The sequence below is a fragment of the Onychostoma macrolepis genome, chromosome 13 (genome assembly GCF_012432095.1).
Source record: "Onychostoma macrolepis isolate SWU-2019 chromosome 13, ASM1243209v1, whole genome shotgun sequence".
Taxonomy (NCBI): domain Eukaryota; kingdom Metazoa; phylum Chordata; class Actinopteri; order Cypriniformes; family Cyprinidae; genus Onychostoma; species Onychostoma macrolepis.
Window position 1 is genome coordinate 27923906 of NC_081167.1, and position 21799 is coordinate 27945704.

General features: G+C 37.4%; 1 protein-coding gene across 1 annotated transcript in view; it reads left to right on the forward strand.

Annotated features, from left to right (window-relative positions):
* The window catches only part of LOC131551937 (collagen alpha-3(VI) chain-like), a 48061-nt gene that overhangs the window by 19799 nt on the left and 6463 nt on the right, over positions 1-21799 (forward strand). Inside the window, exons 14-36 of the mRNA XM_058795194.1 lie at positions 801-893; positions 1205-1258; positions 3916-3987; positions 4409-4435; positions 6331-6375; positions 7043-7096; positions 7188-7250; positions 7345-7410; positions 7919-7972; positions 8904-8939; positions 9262-9327; positions 9451-9513; positions 9655-9717; positions 10175-10237; positions 10351-10401; positions 10572-10607; positions 10753-10815; positions 10995-11057; positions 11717-11752; positions 11856-11943; positions 12085-12096; positions 12205-12701; positions 13463-13538. Of these exons, the coding sequence (XP_058651177.1) occupies positions 801-893; positions 1205-1258; positions 3916-3987; positions 4409-4435; positions 6331-6375; positions 7043-7096; positions 7188-7250; positions 7345-7410; positions 7919-7972; positions 8904-8939; positions 9262-9327; positions 9451-9513; positions 9655-9717; positions 10175-10237; positions 10351-10401; positions 10572-10607; positions 10753-10815; positions 10995-11057; positions 11717-11752; positions 11856-11943; positions 12085-12096; positions 12205-12701; positions 13463-13538 (1741 nt within the window). The remainder of the gene's footprint in view (positions 1-800; positions 894-1204; positions 1259-3915; positions 3988-4408; positions 4436-6330; positions 6376-7042; positions 7097-7187; positions 7251-7344; positions 7411-7918; positions 7973-8903; positions 8940-9261; positions 9328-9450; positions 9514-9654; positions 9718-10174; positions 10238-10350; positions 10402-10571; positions 10608-10752; positions 10816-10994; positions 11058-11716; positions 11753-11855; positions 11944-12084; positions 12097-12204; positions 12702-13462; positions 13539-21799) is intronic.

A 21799-nucleotide genomic window follows, 5' to 3' on the forward strand; every position in this document is an offset into this window, starting at 1 on the left:
GAATTCAGATGCAAAAGCCTCTAAGTGCCGTTGTACTTACATGAAACAAAATGTACATAGCATATAACTAAGTTATGGAACAGCCTGTAATTACAGTTTGTAATTATGTAGATGTAATAGGCAGACCGAGTCTGTTACACAGCTACTTGTACACTTAAGTACAATCTTGATACACTTTATTTTAAGTAGCTTATGCCTGTGTAATATTCTGAAATTTTAATGTAATTAGAAATGTATTGCATGTATTTAAGCTGTGTACTGGTGGGTTAAATGAAACTAAGGTGCTGCTGGAAAAGGTGTACAGTATAGATACACATGAACTACACTTAAGTAGATTATGTCTGTGTACTTACATTTATAATTACGTTGTATAAAGTCTGCAACACATATGTAACAATCTTTTGGTTACATAAGTAGCTGTGTAACAGACTCGGTCTGTTACATATGTGTAACAGTAGCTGCCTATTACATCTACATAATTACAAACTGTAAGTACAGGCTGTTCCATAACTTAGTTACATGGTAAGTACATTTTGTTTCATGTAAGTACAACAGCTACTACTAAGTACTTAACTAGGTAATTACTCTGTATTATGGGCACCTTAAAATAAAGTGTTACCTTATTCTGTAGCTTGTAGATGTGTTTATAGTTTTCAGGAATGTCACTTTTCAAATTTTTCAAGCTTCTGCCAAGTGACGGATACAGTTGCGGTAAAATACCCTAAAATTCGATTAGATCCATGGCTTCAGCAACAAAATACAAACCGTTTCACTCATTGTGCGCCTTTCTCTCGCCTCAGGAAACAGTGGCACTGAGGATATGCTGTGATGTACCTTGTTCATGCGCCGGTATACCTGGACCACGAGGACTCCCTGGAAACCCGAATCAGAAGGTCAGAGCCCCTCAATTCTGATAATGTTGAAAATAAGTGTGGTTTTACATAATTTCCATCACTATGTTTATCTTGGATGATTTTTTTCTCAGTGAGCTTGATGCATTATGTCCTTATGTGAATGGTAAATGCATTGTGACTAAATGTGATAAATGCAATTTGACTAAAATGAGGTGTCTTAGTTAGAAGGCTGCTTGAATTTTTTTGAACAGTTTTCGCGTCAGGAACGTGGCAGCGATGTCTTCAAGAAATTCTGCCTATGCCTATGCAGGTTTTATGTGTCAGCATTCCTGTTTTCTTTTATTATTTAGGGCTTCACTGGTCGGAAGGGTCATCCTGGATTTCCGGGAGATGAAGGCAGTATGGTAAGTGAAACTGTCAGCCTGATTTCTGATGTCACATGATGTCACATGACCTTCACATTACATGTACTAAAGATGAGACACCCTAAGTGAATAGGATAAAAAATATGAAATGTTATGTTTAAATAAGCAAAGCAATAATAATAAGCAACATTTCAAGAACAGAATGAATCTGACTATTATGCTGACATATTAGAGTCAAATGTTTATACAGAAGAGATTTTGGATATCAATTTTTTTGTCACTGCATTATTATATATTTTATATATACAAACTCTTCTGTAAAAAAAATCTCAGAATATAGATAGGAAAGTCTGGTGTATGTAAGTGCTACTTTTTGAGAACACATTTTGAGAAAAGGGCCTTTAAGGATAGGTACTGAAATTGAAATGCCAGATAGATACCAATAGATAGGCAATAGGCACTTAAAAGTTTATTTTGTGTTTTCTTTCTACGAGTCTGAAACATTTCATGAAAATCCAAATAGCCCAAAATTTCAGATTGACCATTGCCTGATAAAACAATGTTTTGTAACACTTTATTTCGATAGTACACTTTAGACATTCTACTAACAGTAAGTAACTTTGTGACTACATGTCAACTAGCAGTCATTCGAGTATTAGTAGACTGTCTGCTTAATTTCTTCTAACACTTTATTTTGATGGGTCCACAACATACAACATACTGGCTATGAGAAACTTTGCAAGTACAGTATCTCACAAAAGTGAGTCACATTTCAGCAAAAATGTTAGTATATCTTCTCAAGGGACAATACTACACAAATGAAACTTGGATATATTTTAGAGTAGTCAATGTGCAGCTTGTATAGAAGTACAAATTTACTGTCCTTTAAATATAACTCAGCATATAGCCATTATTGTCCAAAGAACTGGCAACAAAAATGAGTACACCCTAAGTGAACATGTCAAAACTGTGTCCCAAGTGTCAATATTTTGTAGGGGCACCATTGTTATCTAGCACTGCCTTAATCCTCCTGAGCTTGGAGTTCACCAGAGCTGCGCAGGTTGTTGCTGGCATCCTCTTCACGGAGCTGCTGGATGTTAGACACATGGTGCTTCTCCATCTTCCCCTTGAGGATGCCCGACATGTGCTCAATAGGGTTCAGGTCTGGAGACATACTTGGCCACTCCATCACTTTCACCTTCAGCTTCATCAGTTGTCGTCTTGGTGGTGTGTTTGGGGTCGTTATTATGTTGGAAAACTGCCATTCGGCCCAGTTTCTGAAGGGAGGGCATCATCTTCTGCTTCAGAATGTCACAGTACATGTTGGAATCCATGTTTCCCTCAATGAACCGCAGCTCCCCAGAACCAGCAGCACTCATGCAGCACCACACTATAATGCTACCACCACCATGCTTGACTGTAGGCAAGACACAGTTTTCTTGGTACTCCTCATCAGGGCGTCACCACATATGCTGGACACCATCTGAGCCAAACAAGTTTATCTTAGTCTCATCAGACCACAGGACATGGTTCCAGTAATTCATGCTCTTGGACAGGTTGTCTTCAGCAAACTGTTTGCAGGCTTTTTGTGAGCCAGCTTCAGAACTGACTTGTTGCAGTGTGCGGTGTATGGTCTGAACACTGACAAGCTGACCTTCCACTTCTGCAACCTCTAAAGCAATGCTGGCAGCACTCATGCATCTGTTTTTGGAAGCCAGCTTCTGCACCTGAAGCACAGCACGAGGACCTAACTTCTTTGATCGACCCTTGCGAGACCTGTTCCGAGTGAAACCCGTCTTGGAAAACCTCTGTATGACCCTGGCCACTGTACTGTAACTCAGTTTCAGGTTGTTACTGATCTTCTTATAGCTTAGGCCATCTTTGTGGAGAGCAACAATTCTAATTCTCAAATCCTCAGAGAGTTCTTTGCATGAGGTGCCATGTTGAACATCTAGTGGTCCGTATGAGAGAATTGTACTCAAAGCACCAAATTTTAACTGCTCTAAAACAAGATACACAAATTTGTATGGTCCTGTCAAGCAGACAAAAACATGAACATGATGAATAGGACATGTAGCTTTACATGGTTAAACGACGTGTAGCTGTTTTCACGTAGGGTGTACTCACTTTTGTTGCCAGCTTTTTTGACAATAATGGCTGTGTGTTGAATTATTTTCAGAGGACAGAAAATCTTTACTGCTATACAAGTTGCACATTGACTACTCTAAAATATATCCAAGTTTCATTTCTATAGTATTGTCCCTTGAAAAGATATACTAAAATGATTGCTGAATTGTGAGTGGTGTACTCACTTTTGTGAGATACTGTATATGTCAACTCATTCTACTAACCCTAAATGTAACCTAACAGTCCACTCTGAGAGTTAGTAGACATGTAGTTGCAAATTATTGAGAATTAGTTGACATGTAGTTACTTATAGTTAGTAGAATGGCTAAAGTGGACTATCAAAATAAAGTGTAATCCAATGTTTTTGCCTGTTAAAAGTTCAATTCAGAAATTTCAGCTGTAATAATTCACAGGACAATGTATAGCTGATAACATTTGCCCCGAGTCCTCATCTGTAGCAATATGTCACTGATCATACTGAATATATGACAGAATACACATGTTTTATAGAGCATGTAAGTTGTATATGCAATGGATAAACAGTCTTTTTTCCGTCTTGTTTCTGGCAGGGAGAGCGAGGACCACCAGGGCTGGATGGACCTCAGGGACTTAACGGTTGCCCTGGAAACAGAGGAATGAAGGTAATGTAACATACGATTATCATTGGAGATGCATCTCTTGTTGTCGTTGCATCAGTGCAATGTTCTGCTTGGAATTTTTGGATTTATCTTAGTATGCAAGATAGTACAGTATATCTTCATACACCACTTGTAAATAGAACTTTAAACTGGTATTTTTCTCTTCCTACTCTAAAGAAGTAATCATCAAAAATGATGAATCAATGAATAAAATTGTTAATATAAAAATAAAATGGTGTAATATTTTGTTATTTGTTGCAAGCACATTTAAGTGTGACTGATTTGATTACTTTTACTAACTGCATGACTAGGATGTTTATGTCGGTGTTTAATGTTCCTGTATATGAGGACATTTAAACCAGATGAGATTATGTTTTACAGCTGTGCTGAATAAAGGAATTGTTTTTAAATCTCATTTTAATAGGGCCAGAAAGGCTACACTGGAAATAAAGTGAGTAACAAGTTATTATTCTATTTACAGGCTGTTAGCACTACTTTGCTCCCACTTAAACAGTTATTGTTCAGACAAAAATATACACTGAAAAAGACTAACATTATTTTTAAAGTGCTTTAATAATTGTTTGTTCTGCTGTTTTCTACAATTTACACCTCAAAAACAATGTAAAGGTTTTTAATTTGTATCGGTCTTGTTTAAAAAAAAAAAAAATGAAACTAAACATGTTACAAGTCAAATTTACATGAGAAGCAAAATTGCATGAGATATTAAGACTATTTTCATAGATGTTTTTTTTTTTTTTTTTTTTGCAATAACAGAATGTGAGGGAAAAATCGCTAACATTCAGATTCTCATTAAGAATTTTTTCATGAGGCAGTTTTTCCATCTGCGTTTACATTTTTAGAGTATTGTCCCTTGAAAAGATATACTAAAATGATTGCTGAATTGTGAGTGGTGTACTCACTTTTGTGAGATACTGTATATGTCAACTCATTCTACTAACCCTAAATGTAACCTAACAGTCCACTCTGAGAGTTAGTAGACATGTAGTTGCAAATTATTGAGAATTAGTTGACATGTAGTTACTTATAGTTAGTAGAATGGCTAAAGTGGACTATCAAAATAAAGTGTAATCCAATGTTTTTGCCTGTTAAAAGTTCAATTCAGAAATTTCAGCTGTAATAATTCACAGGACAATGTATAGCTGATAACATTTGCCCCGAGTCCTCATCTGTAGCAATATGTCACTGATCATACTGAATATATGACAGAATACACATGTTTTATAGAGCATGTAAGTTGTATATGCAATGGATAAACAGTCTTTTTTCCGTCTTGTTTCTGGCAGGGAGAGCGAGGACCACCAGGGCTGGATGGACCTCAGGGACTTAACGGTTGCCCTGGAAACAGAGGAATGAAGGTAATGTAACATACGATTATCATTGGAGATGCATCTCTTGTTGTCGTTTGCATCAGTGCAATGTTCTGCTTGGAATTTTTGGATTTATCTTAGTATGCAAGATAGTACAGTATATCTTCATACACCACTTGTAAATAGAACTTTAAACTGGTATTTTTTCTCTTCCTACTCTAAAGAAGTAATCATCAAAAATGATGAATCAATGAATAAAATTGTTAATATAAAAATAAAATGGTGTAATATTTTGTTATTTGTTGCAAGCACATTTAAGTGTGACTGATTTGATTACTTTTACTAACTGCATGACTAGGATGTTTATGTCGGTGTTTAATGTTCCTGTATATGAGGACATTTAAACCAGATGAGATTATGTTTTACAGCTGTGCTGAATAAAGGAATTGTTTTTAAATCTCATTTTAATAGGGCCAGAAAGGCTACACTGGAAATAAAGTGAGTAACAAGTTATTATTCTATTTACAGGCTGTTAGCACTACTTTGCTCCCACTTAAACAGTTATTGTTCAGACAAAAATATACACTGAAAAAGACTAACATTATTTTTTAAAGTGCTTTAATAATTGTTTGTTCTGCTGTTTTCTACAATTTACACCTCAAAAACAATGTAAAGGTTTTTAATTTGTATCGGTCTTGTTTAAAAAAAAAAAAAAAAAATGAAACTAAACATGTTACAAGTCAAATTTACATGAGAAGCAAAATTGCATGAGATATTAAGACTATTTTCATAGATGTTTTTTTTTTTTTTTTTTTTGCAATAACAGAATGTGAGGGGAAAAATCGCTAACATTCAGATTCTCATTAAGAATTTTTTCATGAGGCAGTTTTTCCATCTGCGTTTACATTTTTTAGAGTCAAAAACAAGTGCAAGTACAAGTTTTTGTGTTCAGTGGTTGTTGATTACTTCCCTAAACAGACTATAAGTGTGTGTGACCCTTTTGACCTCTGTCTGACAGGGAGAACATGGGGAGGAGGGGCTGGATGCAGTGGATGGAGAACAGGTATCATCTTCATTTCTCTCCTCTGCCCTTTTCTACACTTACATTTCCATGTACTATAGTAAAATAATATGTTAATTAGATATAAATATTAGAATTTTTTCAAAAAGCAGTGTAAAGTTTATTTATTCTGTTGGAGTAGAAATTACAGAGTTAAGGTAGCAAACCAATATGTTGTAAATTCTAGAACAATAAAACATGCAATATACTGAGAAATATACAATGAACAGAGATATAGATTTGCGACGATATCTAAATGGAATTAGGGCTTTTGTTCTATGCAAATCAGTTTTAGTCTTGTTTTCTGTTTTTTTGTTGTTTTATTTTGTGCATGAAAAAGTTGCATGAAAATGCAACCATTGACATCTGATTTTGAAAATATCTGAATTAAAATCCTAAATTTCATTATACATAGTTAAACCTTCTATAAAGTATAACATTCTCTCTTTCTATGTAAGTCATTACATAGTAGTTCATACTTGAAATATCCGTAATCATAAGTGTGATCAAGTAATATAAATAGTTGGGGAGTATCAGTGAAGTGCTGCCTTGTAAACTGCAATACATTAAACCCAATATAAGTGACCTATGAAACATAGGTGACTAAATGATTCACTAAATGATTCACCGAGTCATTTGATTCACTGTTCTCTGTTTCTGTTGTTTGCAGGGTGATGATGGCCTAAATGGGCTTCCAGGACTTAAAGGAGACCCGGGCAGTGCTGTAACTACGTTATCACACATGCGTTTGATCACATCTGTCTGCTTACTTAAAACAATCCAGTGGCTTCCTTACTGTTATTTCTGTCTTTTAGGGTGTGAAGGGTTTCAAAGGCAGACCTGGACCTAAGGGACACAGTGGAGTGAGAGGAGATCCTGTAGGTCTTCCTCTGCGTTTACAGTAGTTGTTTTTTACCATCTAAACAAGCTGACTTGATTTGTCTGCATGTGATTCTCTGTTTGTGTTAACAGGGTTCACCAGGAATAGACAACACTGTTCCAGGTCCAAAAGGAGAGGGGGGAGATACTGGGCTCCCGGTGAGGGTCTTTTTTTTTTACACTCCTTCTGGAAAATGTTCACTCGATTTGTTTGTGTAAGAGTGACATAATGTTTCTATTTCAGTAGTGATGTGTCATTAGTCAAATGTTGTGTAATTACATTTTTCCTCTGTTATTATGTATACATACCACTTCAAAATTCTCCCGTGTGACTTTGGGTTTTGTAGGCTGTCAAAGTTAGCTCTTAACACTTGATTAATTATATACTGTGTGTTTAACATTGTTAATTTTAACACGACTAACACATTTGTGCAATTTGACATAGACACAATTGTTGCTGCTCCCCTTCATAATTTATCTTTCCTTTTTGGCTCTTGCTTTGACTTTTATTGAGAACAATTCCAAATGAAGAACTTCTAATAAAAGAGAATCAAGTGACCAAATATCAGAAACATCTCAGATTTAGAACCACATTTTTTTTCACCGTGTTACAAGAATGTGTAACCAGTATCAGTAAAAGTGTGTTATGACTGTGTTTTGTTGTCAGGGTGACCAGGGGCCTATTGGACCCCCAGGCAGACATGGAGATAATGGTGATCCTGTGAGTATTACCTGTACTAGTACTGTAGTAGCTAGCTTCTAACTGGAAGAACACTCTCAGGAAAAAACTAAACAAAAGATGCAAAGCTATCACTGGGATGGTACACTAAAGTACAAATGCTTAAAGGTACATGTTTGTACTTTAAAAGTCCATATTAGTACCCAAACTCTACGCACGAGTACTTTTGTTTGAAAATGCAGTTTCTGTACTGTTCAGTGTCACTCCATCCTGAAATAGTTTAATAATCATGCTTAAACATTTGTACACAATATCATATTGCATTTTAAAATGTGCATGTGTTACAGACAGATACACTGAAGTTCACTGAGCTTCTTTTTTTTTTTAAGAAGTTTTATTTAACAAGGACACATTCAATTGATCAAAAATGACAAAACATTTATAATGCTGCGAAAGATTTATATTTCTAATAAATTATGTTCTTCAAGCTTTCTGTTCATCAAAGCATCGTGAAAAAAGTCACTGTATCGTGGTTTCCACACTTTCATTAAGCAGCGTAACTATTATCAGCTGTGATAATAATAAAAAAGGTTTCTCGCCAAATCAGCATATTAGAATGATTTCTGAAGGGTCACGTGACACTGAAGACTGGAGTAATGATGCTGAAAACTCAGCTTTCCATCACAAGAATAAATTGTTTTACAATGTATTAAAATAGAAAACTGTTATTTTAAATTCTAATAATATTTCACAATATTACAGTTTTTACTGTATTTTTGACCATAGAGACTTCAAAAACATTAAAATATCTTACTGATCCCAAATGTTTGAACGGTATGTGTGATAATGTTTCGTATTATGATGTTCTTGACATCTGACCTTCTGTGTGGGGTATTTAACATCTATTGCCTGGATATCCTTTTTTCATCCTTCATGAAGTTTTATCTTTCAGATAACTTCTATATTTTTGTAGGGTGCTCCAGGAAGTAAAGGCCGACCAGGATTGCCGGTAATGTAGCATAAAAAATATACAAAGATTCTGTTCTTTCAGTTCTGTTCTATTCTATAGCATTCTTTTCTAATCTTGCATGTTTTAATCTACTCTTAATTCTAACTATACTGTTATTATTATTATTATTATTATTATGTGCTATTATATTTTTGTAATCTGTTCTGTTCTTTTGTAACCATACCATTCATCTCTGAACTGTTAAAAGTCTATTCTGTTTTAAATAACATTCTATTGTCTGTTTTGTTCTTTTCTATTATAATCTATTCTGGTCTGTTCTGCTGTAGTAATGTGGTAATGGTAAATGTGTGTATCTGTATAGGGTGCATCTTCAAATTTAAAAGGAGAAGCTGGACAGCCAGGACCTCCTGGTTACCCTGGACAAGTGGTGAGAACTGGAACTTTTCACCCTAATTTAAAAAGAAACACGCAGATAACAGGTTTCTGATGTTAGTGTTTGATTCTATGAACGGTTATACTTCCCTGATCAATTTATTTTTGGTCTGTTCAGGGACCACCAGGCCCAAAAGGGTCTCAAGGAGACAATGGTCCTCCAGGTGTACCTGGAATTCAGGTTTGTTTTCAATTGTTTAAACCAGTTGCATGTTCATTTTTATTTATTTATTTTTTTTACCCTTAGAGCACAAAACTTATGATATAAAACACAGAAAGCACAATGCAGTGACTGTTGAGAGAACCATGTGTGTTTTCATAGGGTCCCTTTGGCTCACCTGGAACTGAAGGTTTAAAGGGAGGTCGAGGACCCAGAGGGCCAAGGGTATGTAAGACTGATACATCGAAGTTTGGAGTGATTTAGCACTGCATCACTTGCTCACCAATGGATCCTCTGCAGTGAATGGGTGCCGTCAGAATGAGAATCCAAACAGCTGATAAAAACATCACAATAATCCACAAGTAATATTTGTTTCGAACTGTTTTGGACCGTTTTCGCTTATGCCAGTCTTTCCTGTTTCAGACAAGACAATAATAATTGAAAGCAGTATATTATGGATAGAGGATTTGTATTTTAGCAACGGAAACAACAGTTTAAAGTTAAAACATCTTAATGATGCATTTGTTTCTTACAAAAACGCAGCTTTTCACTTCACAAGACATTAATTGATGGACTGGAGTGGTGTGGATTATTGTGATGTTTTTATCAGCGTTTTGGACTCTCATTCTGATGGCACCCATTCATGTGCTCCTGTTTTCACACTGTGCCTGCACGTGTTTAGGGTCCTCCGGGTGACCCAGGATCGAAGGGATCGCTGGGACGAGAGGGATTCACAGGGCCTCCGGTCAGTTGTTGCATTTGTGCATTGTTGACTTGAAAATGTTAAAATGCCCTTTTAAACCACATGAAATAGTTTTGTGTGACTTTCCAGTTTAATTCATGACTTTATACAAACAGGGCCAAGATGGAAGAGATGAGTATGGACCTTCTGGGCCCAAAGGACACAAGGTACCTGTGCTATATGTACACAAACATACTATGATTTATATTACAACAAATTCAAGCACAAGAACCATGAGCAAAGTGCAAACATTCGTTTCTGGAAAATACAGTAACTTGTTTTCTCTCCGTTGTGTATGTTTATGGATATTCAACTAACAGAATAAAATTGCTTTTAGGGAAACATTGGATACTTTGGCCTCCATGGTTTGCAGGTGTGTTAAAGCTAGTTAAACATCTGTTGTAGCTCATCACTAGGCATTTTATGTAATTATGTAACTGTTAATAATAATAATAATAATAATTTTAAATTAATATAACAATATGTAACATTATTCATATCAGTGATTATGATAATAGGGTGAGGATGGTACCAAAGGATCCAGTGGAAGTAAAGGACATAAAGGTTATCAAGGAAAACCGGTACACTTTTATTTAATTCACTTTTTGCTTGTTTATTTACCTTTTGAAGTTGATGTCCACCAAAACAGTCATGCGTTTTTAAATTATATTATTTTCTTAACATTACAGAGAAGGTATATTTGCAGGATACTTGTTTGAAATGTATGCAGTTATGTTGTATTATGTATTGATGTAATCAGGGAAACACTGGTCACCAAGGTCCTCCAGGTGCTCCAGGAGAGGATGGGATGGACGGACACAGGGTCAGTCATCTGCAAACACTTTCTTACTTTTTAGATAAATATTTATATATCTATGATCTATGATGTAGTGTGTATATATATATATATATATATATATATATATATATATATATATATATATATACATCATATACCATTGTCAATTTAACCCTCTGAGCCTCTTCAGAACTAAACGAAAAATTACATTTTGAATTTTTAAAACTTTTTGGCTTCATTGAAGTGCGATAACTCTTGGTGACTTTTGTCAAATTAGGTATATGAACATACGAAAAAAAAAAAAAAAACATGGACATGGTTTGAATATGTTAAAGTTTTGAAAAATAAAGTAACACTACCGTGGAAAAAATAGTATAACAAATTTCATAAGATTTGTATAAATATTAGTATCATAAAATCCTCTCAAAATTCTAAATAATAATCAAAAAATATTATTGGACAAAAATATTTTACTTATATTTTATTTTTATTTTAATAATTTTATTTTTTCGTGAAAAAAAAAAATAAAAGTTACATTTCAAGTCACTTTTGACCATGTAGCAAGTGTGACCCAAAAATGAAGAGGCCCAGAGGGTTAAGCAAATGTAAATAAGGTGTACTGAGATGTTTCTGTTCTTATTTATTTATTGTTTGTTTATGTACTTTTTAAATTTTATTTTTAGGGTGAAAAAGGACCTCCTGGAATCAGTCTGATGCCTGTTGGTTGATATACATTATCTTTAAACAGTATTAAATTACTCATTGGTTCCAGAGGTTTGATCGTTTTACTTCTGTCCTTCTTTTCTGCTTCTGAACGTCAAGGAATGTGACCTGGTCGAATACATTCGCAAAAACTGTCGTAAGTTCAGAGCGCCTAATATCCAAAGAATGGAAGGCAGAATGACTGCTAGTAATTTCTAGTCGTTAGTATTACCTCATTAAATTATTTTATTTCTCTCTTTATAATTCCTTATGTGTGCCATTTACCCTATGTTAAACCTTGAAATCATTTGAAATGTATCTAAATTTATCTTTCATTTTGTTTCCACAGCTTGCTGCTCTGGTATGCTTTGCTTTATATTTTAACATTTCAGTGCCTCATTTATCTGTAACTTTCAGCAAATAGTAAATTGTATTATTGTTTTTTTTTTCTTTTTCAAAATGCTTTTAGATAATGGTAGCCGGTGTCCAGTTTACCCCACAGACCTGGTGATAGCATTGGACATGTCTGCGGGTGTGATTTCTCAAGCGTTCAAGCGAATGCGTTCTGCTGCTCTGTCCTTATTGGAAGACATTTTCATTGCTGAGACTAATTGTCCATGGGGAGCGCGAGTGTCTGTGATCTCCTACAGCAACGAGACCCGGAATCTGATCCGTTTCACAGACCACCTTAAGAAGAATACCCTTAAGGAAGCGATAGAATCAGTCGCTCTAAAAGAAACCACAAAACCCAGAGACATCGGACAAGTCATGAGCTTCGTGGCCCGGAACGTCTTCAAACGAGTCCGAAAGAGCAGGCTTATGAGGAAAGTGGCCGTGTTCTTCACAAACGGGCCATCGACGAATGAATCGAGCCTAGCAACAGCCATGCTGGAGTTCAAGGCTGCAGACATTGGCCTCGGAGTGATCGCCTTAAATCCTGCTGATGATGTGAGCCGAGCAATGCAGGTAGATATGAAAATTATCAATTTGCATATGCAAAAATTGCAAGTCACCTACATTCATATTTATTTATATTACTCCTCAGTAATAAACAGGATAATAATAAACATAGCAGCGTTGATGTTGTTCTTCAAATGCAATTTCAACTGTAAAGTAGGACAAAACAGATAATAGTGTCATTATTCAACTCAGTTTGGTTTAATGTGAATTCAGTTCAGTTCAATAACAATGTCAGTGTTGCAAAGTTCAACAGCTCATGTCAGTTCAGTGATTCAGTTCAGATCAATAATCATGCAAATTTCATCAATTATAAAACAAGCTTAATCTAGCTATAAATCACCTTTACAATAGCCAGTAGTCTCCTCTTCTTATTCAGTTCAAGTCAGTTCAATGTTGATTAAATTCAGTTCATCAATATGAGTATGATTTAGCTATATGCAGCTCTACAGAAAACAATATTGTTGTTCAGTCAGTTCAGTGTTGATTCAGTTCACCTCAGTTAATCAATTTTGAAATTAATTTCAGTCAGCATTACTGACTGTGATGACAAAGAATAATAATACACACTTTTTGTTAGTTGAAAGTACTTTGAAATTTAATTAAAAAAAATTAATAAACAAATATACAAGAACCAGTGTTTTGTGAGGGGTGAATTTTTGAAATTTGTGGACAATTTACACATTCATTCAAGAACTGGTTTTCCAGATAATGTGCTAATTCTCTCAGCTTTGAAAAAGAGTCATTTCTTCCTCAAATGTCTGTCTCAGGTTGATGACACAGGAAGCTACATTGTTGTTGATGGCAGAGGAGTAAATCGCATTAAACGGTGCATCATTTGTTTTGGTAAGCTCCAGTGCAGACATTCACATTTGATCCTTTTCACTTCTTTGAGCATCTAAACATTTAAATGAATAAAAATTAAGGCTCTGTTCCAAAACTTGTGTACAGTAGGAAGCATTTTCAGTAGTCTTGCAGTAAGCACGCTTCTGATGCAAAGTGTAAAATGTCCAAAATGTAAGCAGCATTATGCTACTTCTAAAAATACCCAATTTTATTCAAATTTCAAGGGAACATTTACATAGAATGTGTTTTTCATGTTTAAAAACACAAGACACAGGACCGTGGGGGAAAAAAAACAAAAACAAAATCAAGGTCTAGAAATGCGGAGTTTTTTTAGAAATGCATTTTAGAATGTAGTGTTATGTGCAACACGAAAGATATGAGTACCATGGTCAAACATGCCCGTCTACCACATTTACGTAAAAAACTAAGAATTGACCAATATTTGTGTGCATTATTTATTTTTATGCTTATTAGAGTATCTTTCCATTATCTGGCAAGGTCAGCATGCCAGTCTCTCAATGAGAAGTCAATCCTATAATACATTGCAACAAACTCCATAAAAATCCATCTATAATGGTGTACAAAGTGAAAGAAATGTTTATTGTAGATCCAAAAAGTGCATATTTGACCAATATATGACCAATATTAGTGTGCATTTTTCATTTTATGATTATTAGAGTATTGGTAGCAACCTGGTCTCATAAAAATATGTACCTCTGCACACTTTTTGTGGGACACCGTTTAAAACATAAAACACAGGTTCAATATGAGAACCCTGGCACATTTTTATTACGCAGATATTGGTACATATTGCTGTTTTTTTATTACGTCGCTTCAGATACGTATTGCTGCGGTTCAGAATTCAAATATCCGTGGACTGTCGCTAAAGGTTAATGCTCTATCGTGTTGGAAATATGCCCTACACCAAATCCAGCCCTAAACCTACCCGACACTGTTGACAAATGCAAAACTGATATAAAAACATATCAGCTGATGCAACTGTGCTATTTGAACTTCCTTTTAAGCAGATTTTAACTGCTTTGTCGAACCGTAGTTACACGGGATTCGAACCGGTGCTTCTCGTCTCCTAAGTCCGTTTCCATACTCCATGAGCTACCGAGCAAACTTATCATCTTTGAAAACCCATAGATATGAAGCTGGATGTGTGCGACGCTAACTTTCGAAAGCATCAGTTTTCAAATCTCCCAGCATATTAATATTGTTTTGAAGTCATACCATGATATTCTTCAAGTAATTGTGCGAAAATTACGCTTTATTAATCGCAACTTTTTAAATTTGTGTGAAAGTGTTCATTTATTTTGGAAACTGCAGTGATATGTACTTATTGGTACTAGGGGTGATCCCGAATAGTCGACGATTCGATGCTTCGATTCGAGGAGCCCGATTCGACTCCCAATCTCACAGTCGAATATTCGCGGGGTGTTATGATCCTGCCATTTTGGCTATATGGGGGTGCTCAAATGTCTGATTTCACATAGAACTACCGGTTTTCTCCCAATAAGTTAATATACAGCCTATTATGATAATGCTGTAAATAAGTCTGAAAAGAAAAAAGCTTTAAATAAATATTTTAACGTGCCAACCACCCCTATAGATTTAAGTTTCACTTTCCATAATCCGTGACGGACAGAGGAGCATCTTGGCGGCAAGGATTTAAAACTTTAACAAGACTCAAACTGATGCAGAGTGAAAGACTGGATTTTTTTCGATCAGGTAGGATACAAGTGATTTCAAAACATTTCAACCGGTTTATATCGTGTATATATTAGCCTATTTATCTCATATAAGATGCATTTGGTTGAGTCGCTGCAGTAAAGCGCTTTATTGAACAGTGATTATCTCTTCAGTGCGCAGCGCGAGCAGGACAAACAACTATGCAGAATATTAATGACTATGCCTGGGACTGTCATATACACATAACATTATAATGAGAACACTATTATAATAAAACGCTGTGAATTTAGTTCCCGTGTTTCTGCACGTTGTTGCGTCAAGAACGCGTCCTCAAAAGGAGTTCAGAGCCAAGCAGACACGTTCATGCATCGGGGCGTTTTGTGCATATAGCCTATAAGTTGCTATATTAGCATTATTATATAATTATGTTGTATAAATAATGAAGATTAGATTAGATTAGATTAGATTCAACTTTATTGTCATTACACAAGTACAGGTACAGGGCAACGAAATGCAGTTTAGGTCTAACCAGAAGTGCAATAGCAGCAAGTGCAGTATATACAATGGTTGAATAAGTGCAGGACAAGGATATGTACTGAATATATGTATAAATATATATAGAAAGATGGTTATTAATATAAACAGAATTTACAGGTGAATATGTATAGTGAATAAATATACAGAAATTTACAGGTGAATATGTATAGTGAATAAATATACAGAATTTACAGGTGAATATGTATAGTGAATAAATATACAGATGGCTATTACTATAAGCAGAATTTACAGGTGATATGTACTATCAATATAATATATATACAGATGACTATTACTATAAACAAGGTGTAAAAGTGCAGTGGAAGTGATTGCGTATTACAATTAGACATACGGTGCAAAATGTTAATGTAAGCATTGATAATGTAACAACAGTCGGCAGTGCAAATGAGCATAGTCCAATTTAGGTATGGTAGTGCAAGATACAAAAGTAAACAGTTGTTACTGTAATAAAATTTACATTCAGTAGTGCAAATAAGGCAGATGTGAGGTAGGAGAGAAGAGTTAATAATATATGAGGGAGTGGATCAACGGGGGTTAGAGTTCAGTAAAGAGACAGCTCTGGGGAAGAAACTGTTCTTTAATCTGCTGGTCCTGGTCCGGAGGCACCTGAAACGCCTGCCGGAGGGCAGGAGAGAAAACAGTCTGTGGGCTGGGTGAGAGGAGTCCTTAAGGATGCTGCGAGCTCGATGCAGACAGCGTTTCCTCTGGATGTGTTCGATGGCAGGTAGTGGAGTCCCTGTGATGCGCTGGGCACATAATCAACTGGACACAGTTGGTCAGGATGCTTTCTATTGCGCAGCGATAGAAGTTCACCAGTATAGCAGAGGAGAGCTGATTCTTCCTCAGTGTCCTCAGAAAGAAGAGGCGCTGGTGAGCCTTCTTGACCAGGCTGGAGGTGTTGGTTTTCCACAACATGTCCGCCGAGATGTGGATCCCCAGGAACTTGAAACTGGAGACACGCTCAACAGCCATTCCATTGATGTGGATGGTGTCGTGTGTGCCTCTTGACTCCTTCCTGAAGTCCACGATGAGCTCCTTCGTTTTGGTGGTGTTGAGGAGCAGGTTATTTTCAGTGCACCATGTGGCCAGGTGCTGGATCTCCTCCCTATAGGCAGTCTCATCGTTGTTACTGATGAGGCCAATCACCGTGGTGTCGTCTGCAAACTTGACGATGGAATTAGATCCATACACAGGCTTGCAGTCGGAGGTGAAGAGGGAGTAGAGAAACGGGCTTAGCACACAGCCCTGTGGTACACCAGTGTTAAGTGTGATGGATGTGGAGCAGGTGAATCCTGATCGAACATTCTGGGGTCTGTTGGTCAGGAAGTCCAAAATCCAGTTACACATTGAGGTATTGATGCCCAGGTCTCCAAGTTTGGCTATTAACTTGGTTGGGATGACAGTGTTGAATGCTGAGCTGAAGTCAACAAACAGCATACGTGCATAAGTGTTCTTATTGTCCAGGTGAGTGAGCACAGAGTGCAGTGCCATGGAAACTGCATCCTCTGTGCTCCTATTGCTACGGTAGGCAAACTGGTGTGAGTCCAATGTGGATGGTAGAGAGTCTTTTAGGTGTTCCAGGACCAGCCGCTCAAAGCACTTCATGACGATGGGTGTGAGTGCTACAGGGCGGTAGTCATTAGGGCACCTCGGACTAGGGGTCGACCGATATGCGTTTTTCAGGGCCGATGCCGATACCGATTATTACGGACCAAGTGGACCGATAACCGATATTTTTAACCGATATATTATGTTTGATGTAAAAATTAAAATTAATGTCAAAATTAAGAATAACAAGGGCTCTGACAAAAACTGCCTTCCCTGGTGCTGATTGCACTTCTTACTCTTGTCATCCTCCATGCATCCATCAACAATAAGGGTAATATAAAGAGAGTTAAAAGTGGGGCCACTGCATGCTTCATGATTAAGCCTATGAATACTGTACTATAGCTAAACAGCTTGGGGAAATGTAAGTATTTGGCTTCAATAATTTACATGTTAGAAATGTATGTGTAATAGCATAACCTCTCATAATTATAATATAATAAGTGTAAATAATTTAATTGTCTTCATAGATCCATTGTAGAAATTGTGAAGAAGACTGCAACTATTTTAATTAAACTATAACACTAATAGCCTGTTATAGGCACACTTGGTTCAATAGCCTATTGAAATGTCACAATTTATGTTGTCCTAATCTTGGCCTGTGTGACAGTAATTTCGAGTAGTTTTAATTTACAGTGCAGTGCAAATGAAGCCATAAAACATTAATTTCAGTTATCCTTTAATCAAATGAGTGTAAAACTAAATTTTTTGGTAAACAAATGGGTTTACCATTCAAATTAAAACATGGAACAAATAGCGTATTGTGTGATTATTCTTTTAAACAAAAGTTGTTGTTGTAGTAGTATTAGTAGATAAACCGAACTTTTATTTTGACGGCTTGCCATGAGGACCTCTTAAGTTTCTGTATAGCCTATGTATATGATATGACGATCGTTTTACTCAAATGAAACGGTCAAATGCTCATGAAGTAACTCTCAGAGCAGTTCTGGGGATGTTGTTCATGTATTTATGTCCTCATTTAGTGAGACGGCAGATGCTGAAAACACCGCGAGCGTCGCGCACTTCAGTGTGTGTGTATAATCAAAACCGCGCGTCTGTGCCATTCACATATACAGAGACACGCAGAACATGCAGAATTCATATTTAAATAAGTCTTTTTGCAGCTTAATATTTACAGATACTAGTCCATAGCGCGAGTCGATTTAAGTGTGACCTACTTTTGATTAATTCATCCAAACTTTGACGAACTCCGTGACTCCGCGTTATACAGTAAATTCCCTTTATATGACTGGATTCCGCGATTCCGTCTGCGTTTTCCCATCGCGGGAACCATAAATAGATTATTTTGAGGTTTTGTAACTTCAGTGTAGTGGATTGTGATTTATTTCAACTTGAGCAACGTCTGCTCTGCTGCTGCCTTTGAGAGACAACTGATGCGTGATGATCACTGAAACTGTAGCAAGCGCTTTCAGTGTGAAGAGTACCTTAGTCTTCCACATTGATTGGTCTGACTCGTGACTCCCAACAAATCAGATGCGCGGTGGGCGGAGACTGCTCGAGGCCACAGAGTGGTGAGTTCTGACAGGCTGCATCAGAGCCAAATAGCGCGTTTCAAAATTAAATTAATTTCATCGGCACATCGGTTTTGAAAATGACCGATACCGCTAATCATAAAAATGCTTGATATCGGCGCCGATAATCGGCCAGGCCGATAATCGGTCGACCCCTACCTCGGACTAGAGTGTTTTGGCACTGGCACAATGGAAGTGCATTTAAAGCATGTTGGTACGGCTGCTTGGGCAAGAGACAGGTTGAAAATGTCTGTAAAAACCCCAGCGAGCTGCTCCGCACATGCCCTGAGAACACGACCAGGGATGTTGTCTGGTCCAGCAGCCTTGTGCGCGCTGATCTGGCTCAGTGCCTTGCAGACATCTGTGGAGGAGAGTATGATTGGTGGGTGGTCAGCTGAGGGATTGAGCTTGGTGGCAGTTTCTCTGTTGTCTCTTTCAAAGCGAGCATAAAAGTAATTTAGCTCGTTCAGGAAGTTGACATCAGTGGCTGCGGGGGTGGAGTGGGTGGGTTTGTAGTCACTGATGGCCTGAATGCCCTGCCACATGCGTCGAGGGTCAGAGTTGGAAAAGTGTCCCTCTATCTTTAGCTTGTAGCAGTGCTTGGCCTTTTTGATGCCCCTCTTCAGGTTTGCTCTGGATGTGCTGTAGGCTTGTGCATCTCCTGATCTGAAGGCAGTGTTGCGTGACTTCAACAGGAGTCGCACTTCCTTGTTCATCCAAGGCTTCTGATTTGGATATGTGGTGATCTGTTTCTGGGTTGTAACACTGTCAATGGTGATATTGATATGATCCAATACAGAGGAGGTGTAAGAGTCAATGTCTGTGTGAGCGCCACTGGTGGCTTGAGAAGCAAACATACTCCAGTCTGTGTGTAGAAACCTTTCCTGGAGTGTGTAATCTGCCCCCGCAGGCCACACCTTGATGGTCTTCGCTGATGGCTTCACACGGTTGATGAGGGGTGCATATTTGGGGGTGAGGAACAAAGAAAGGTGATCTGACTGTCCCAGGTGGGGGAGGGGTGTCGCAACGTAAGCTCCAGCCATGTTTGGGTAAACATGGTCTAAGGTTTTGTTTCCTCTGGTGTGACAGGAAACATGCTGGTGAAACTTGGGTAGCACTGACTTTAAGTTTGAGTGATTAAAGTCACCTGCAACAATAAAAGCCGCTTCCGGGTGATCAGTCTGTTGTTTACTGATGGCTGCGTGAAGTTCTTTCATAGCAAGCTTGGCATCAGCATCCGGGAGAATATAGGCTGCAGTTATAATGGTGGAAGTGAACTCCGCGGTAGATAAACGGTCTACATTTAACCATGAGAAACTCAAGGTTAGCTGAACAATGACTCCCAACAATAGCAGAGTTTGTGCACCAAGCTTTGTTAATGTAAATGCACAATCCACCACCTCTGGTCTTACCGGAGCCATCTAATGTTCTATCCGCCCGGTGTGTGGCGTCTCGCTAGCTCAATAGCGGTGTCCGGTATTCCGCTGTTTAACCAGGTTTCCGTGAAGATTAGGACGTTACAGTTCAAAAGTTTCTTGCTGTGTGTGATGCTGAGTCGAATCTCCTCCATTTTGTTCACTAGCGACCGTACATTGGCAAGGAAAATGCTGGGTAAAGAGAGCCGGTGTGGTGTTAGCCTTAGCTTAGCTCTTAGTCCTCCGCGCTTCCCCCGCCTTTGTTTACGATCTCGACGCCGCCTGCGAGCACCGAGCACTTCCGCCCGGCCGGGTAGGGTGCATAGCCTCGGGTGTCCTAGCGATCTCAGGAAGGAGTCGAAGATTGTCCATAAAAGTGTCGGAAATTCGCAAACCGATATCCAAAAGCTCACAACGGGTGTACGATGTAAAGGCACAACTGTTCTGCACGAACAGGCCCGAGATGAGTAAGAAAAATACCGCAAAATTGCAAAATCTGGAGAGACCCAGAGCCTCGCGATGTACTTGCGCCGCCATCTTGGTTAAGACCAAGCGTATTTTATATGAGATAAATGAGTTAAATCCCATTGATTTAAAAACCTTCTATCAAATGCTTCATTCTACTGGTCATTCAGCGCGCGCAGCTCAAAACAGAAATGCAGAACATTAATAACTGTCATATACATAACGTTATAATGAGAGCACTATTGTAAAAAATGTCGTGAATTCTTAGGGTTTGCCTGACGTTTGATGTTAACTATCTTTTAATCAAAACAAAACACATTATTCACTCCGTTTGTATCTGCGAGGTGTCCATTACACATTTTCCCTGCGTGTTAACATCAGTAATTATGACTGTCGAACAGTGGCGGTTCTACATTGAATTACTCCCCGGGCGAGACCCCCTCTGAGCGCCCATCCCCCCCCCCCATTCGAGAATTTTTTTTTTTTTAGTTTTTTTTGCTAAAAAATTTTGCACAAACAGTTTTACTATAACAATATAAGTGTAAGACAAGCTTATATTTCTCAATTGCACAAATCCTTCAACATGAAAAACACAATTCTGCACAAAACAGTATAAGTTATCAGAACTTAAATAAATATACTCTGTATACATAATAAACACTCTGTGTTTATTTGGCACTCGACAATCAACAGATTTCCCATCCCCCAGCACTTTCACTCATGACCAAGACTAAACCACAAAGTGAAAATAGCAGTATTCTTTAGTGATATGTTATTTACACAGTGCAAATAGCTTTAGATTCTATTTATTCTATGTTAAAATAAAATAAAAACATGGCGAAAAACATTACTTATTGCAAAAATAGTGGTAATTATGTGCACTTCTGCATTGTAATACATTATAAAATAGTATGCAATAACTTATTGAGTGTAATTTTTTAATTTTATTTCTAATTATTAAATGGATGCCACCTTATTGGGACAAAAGCCC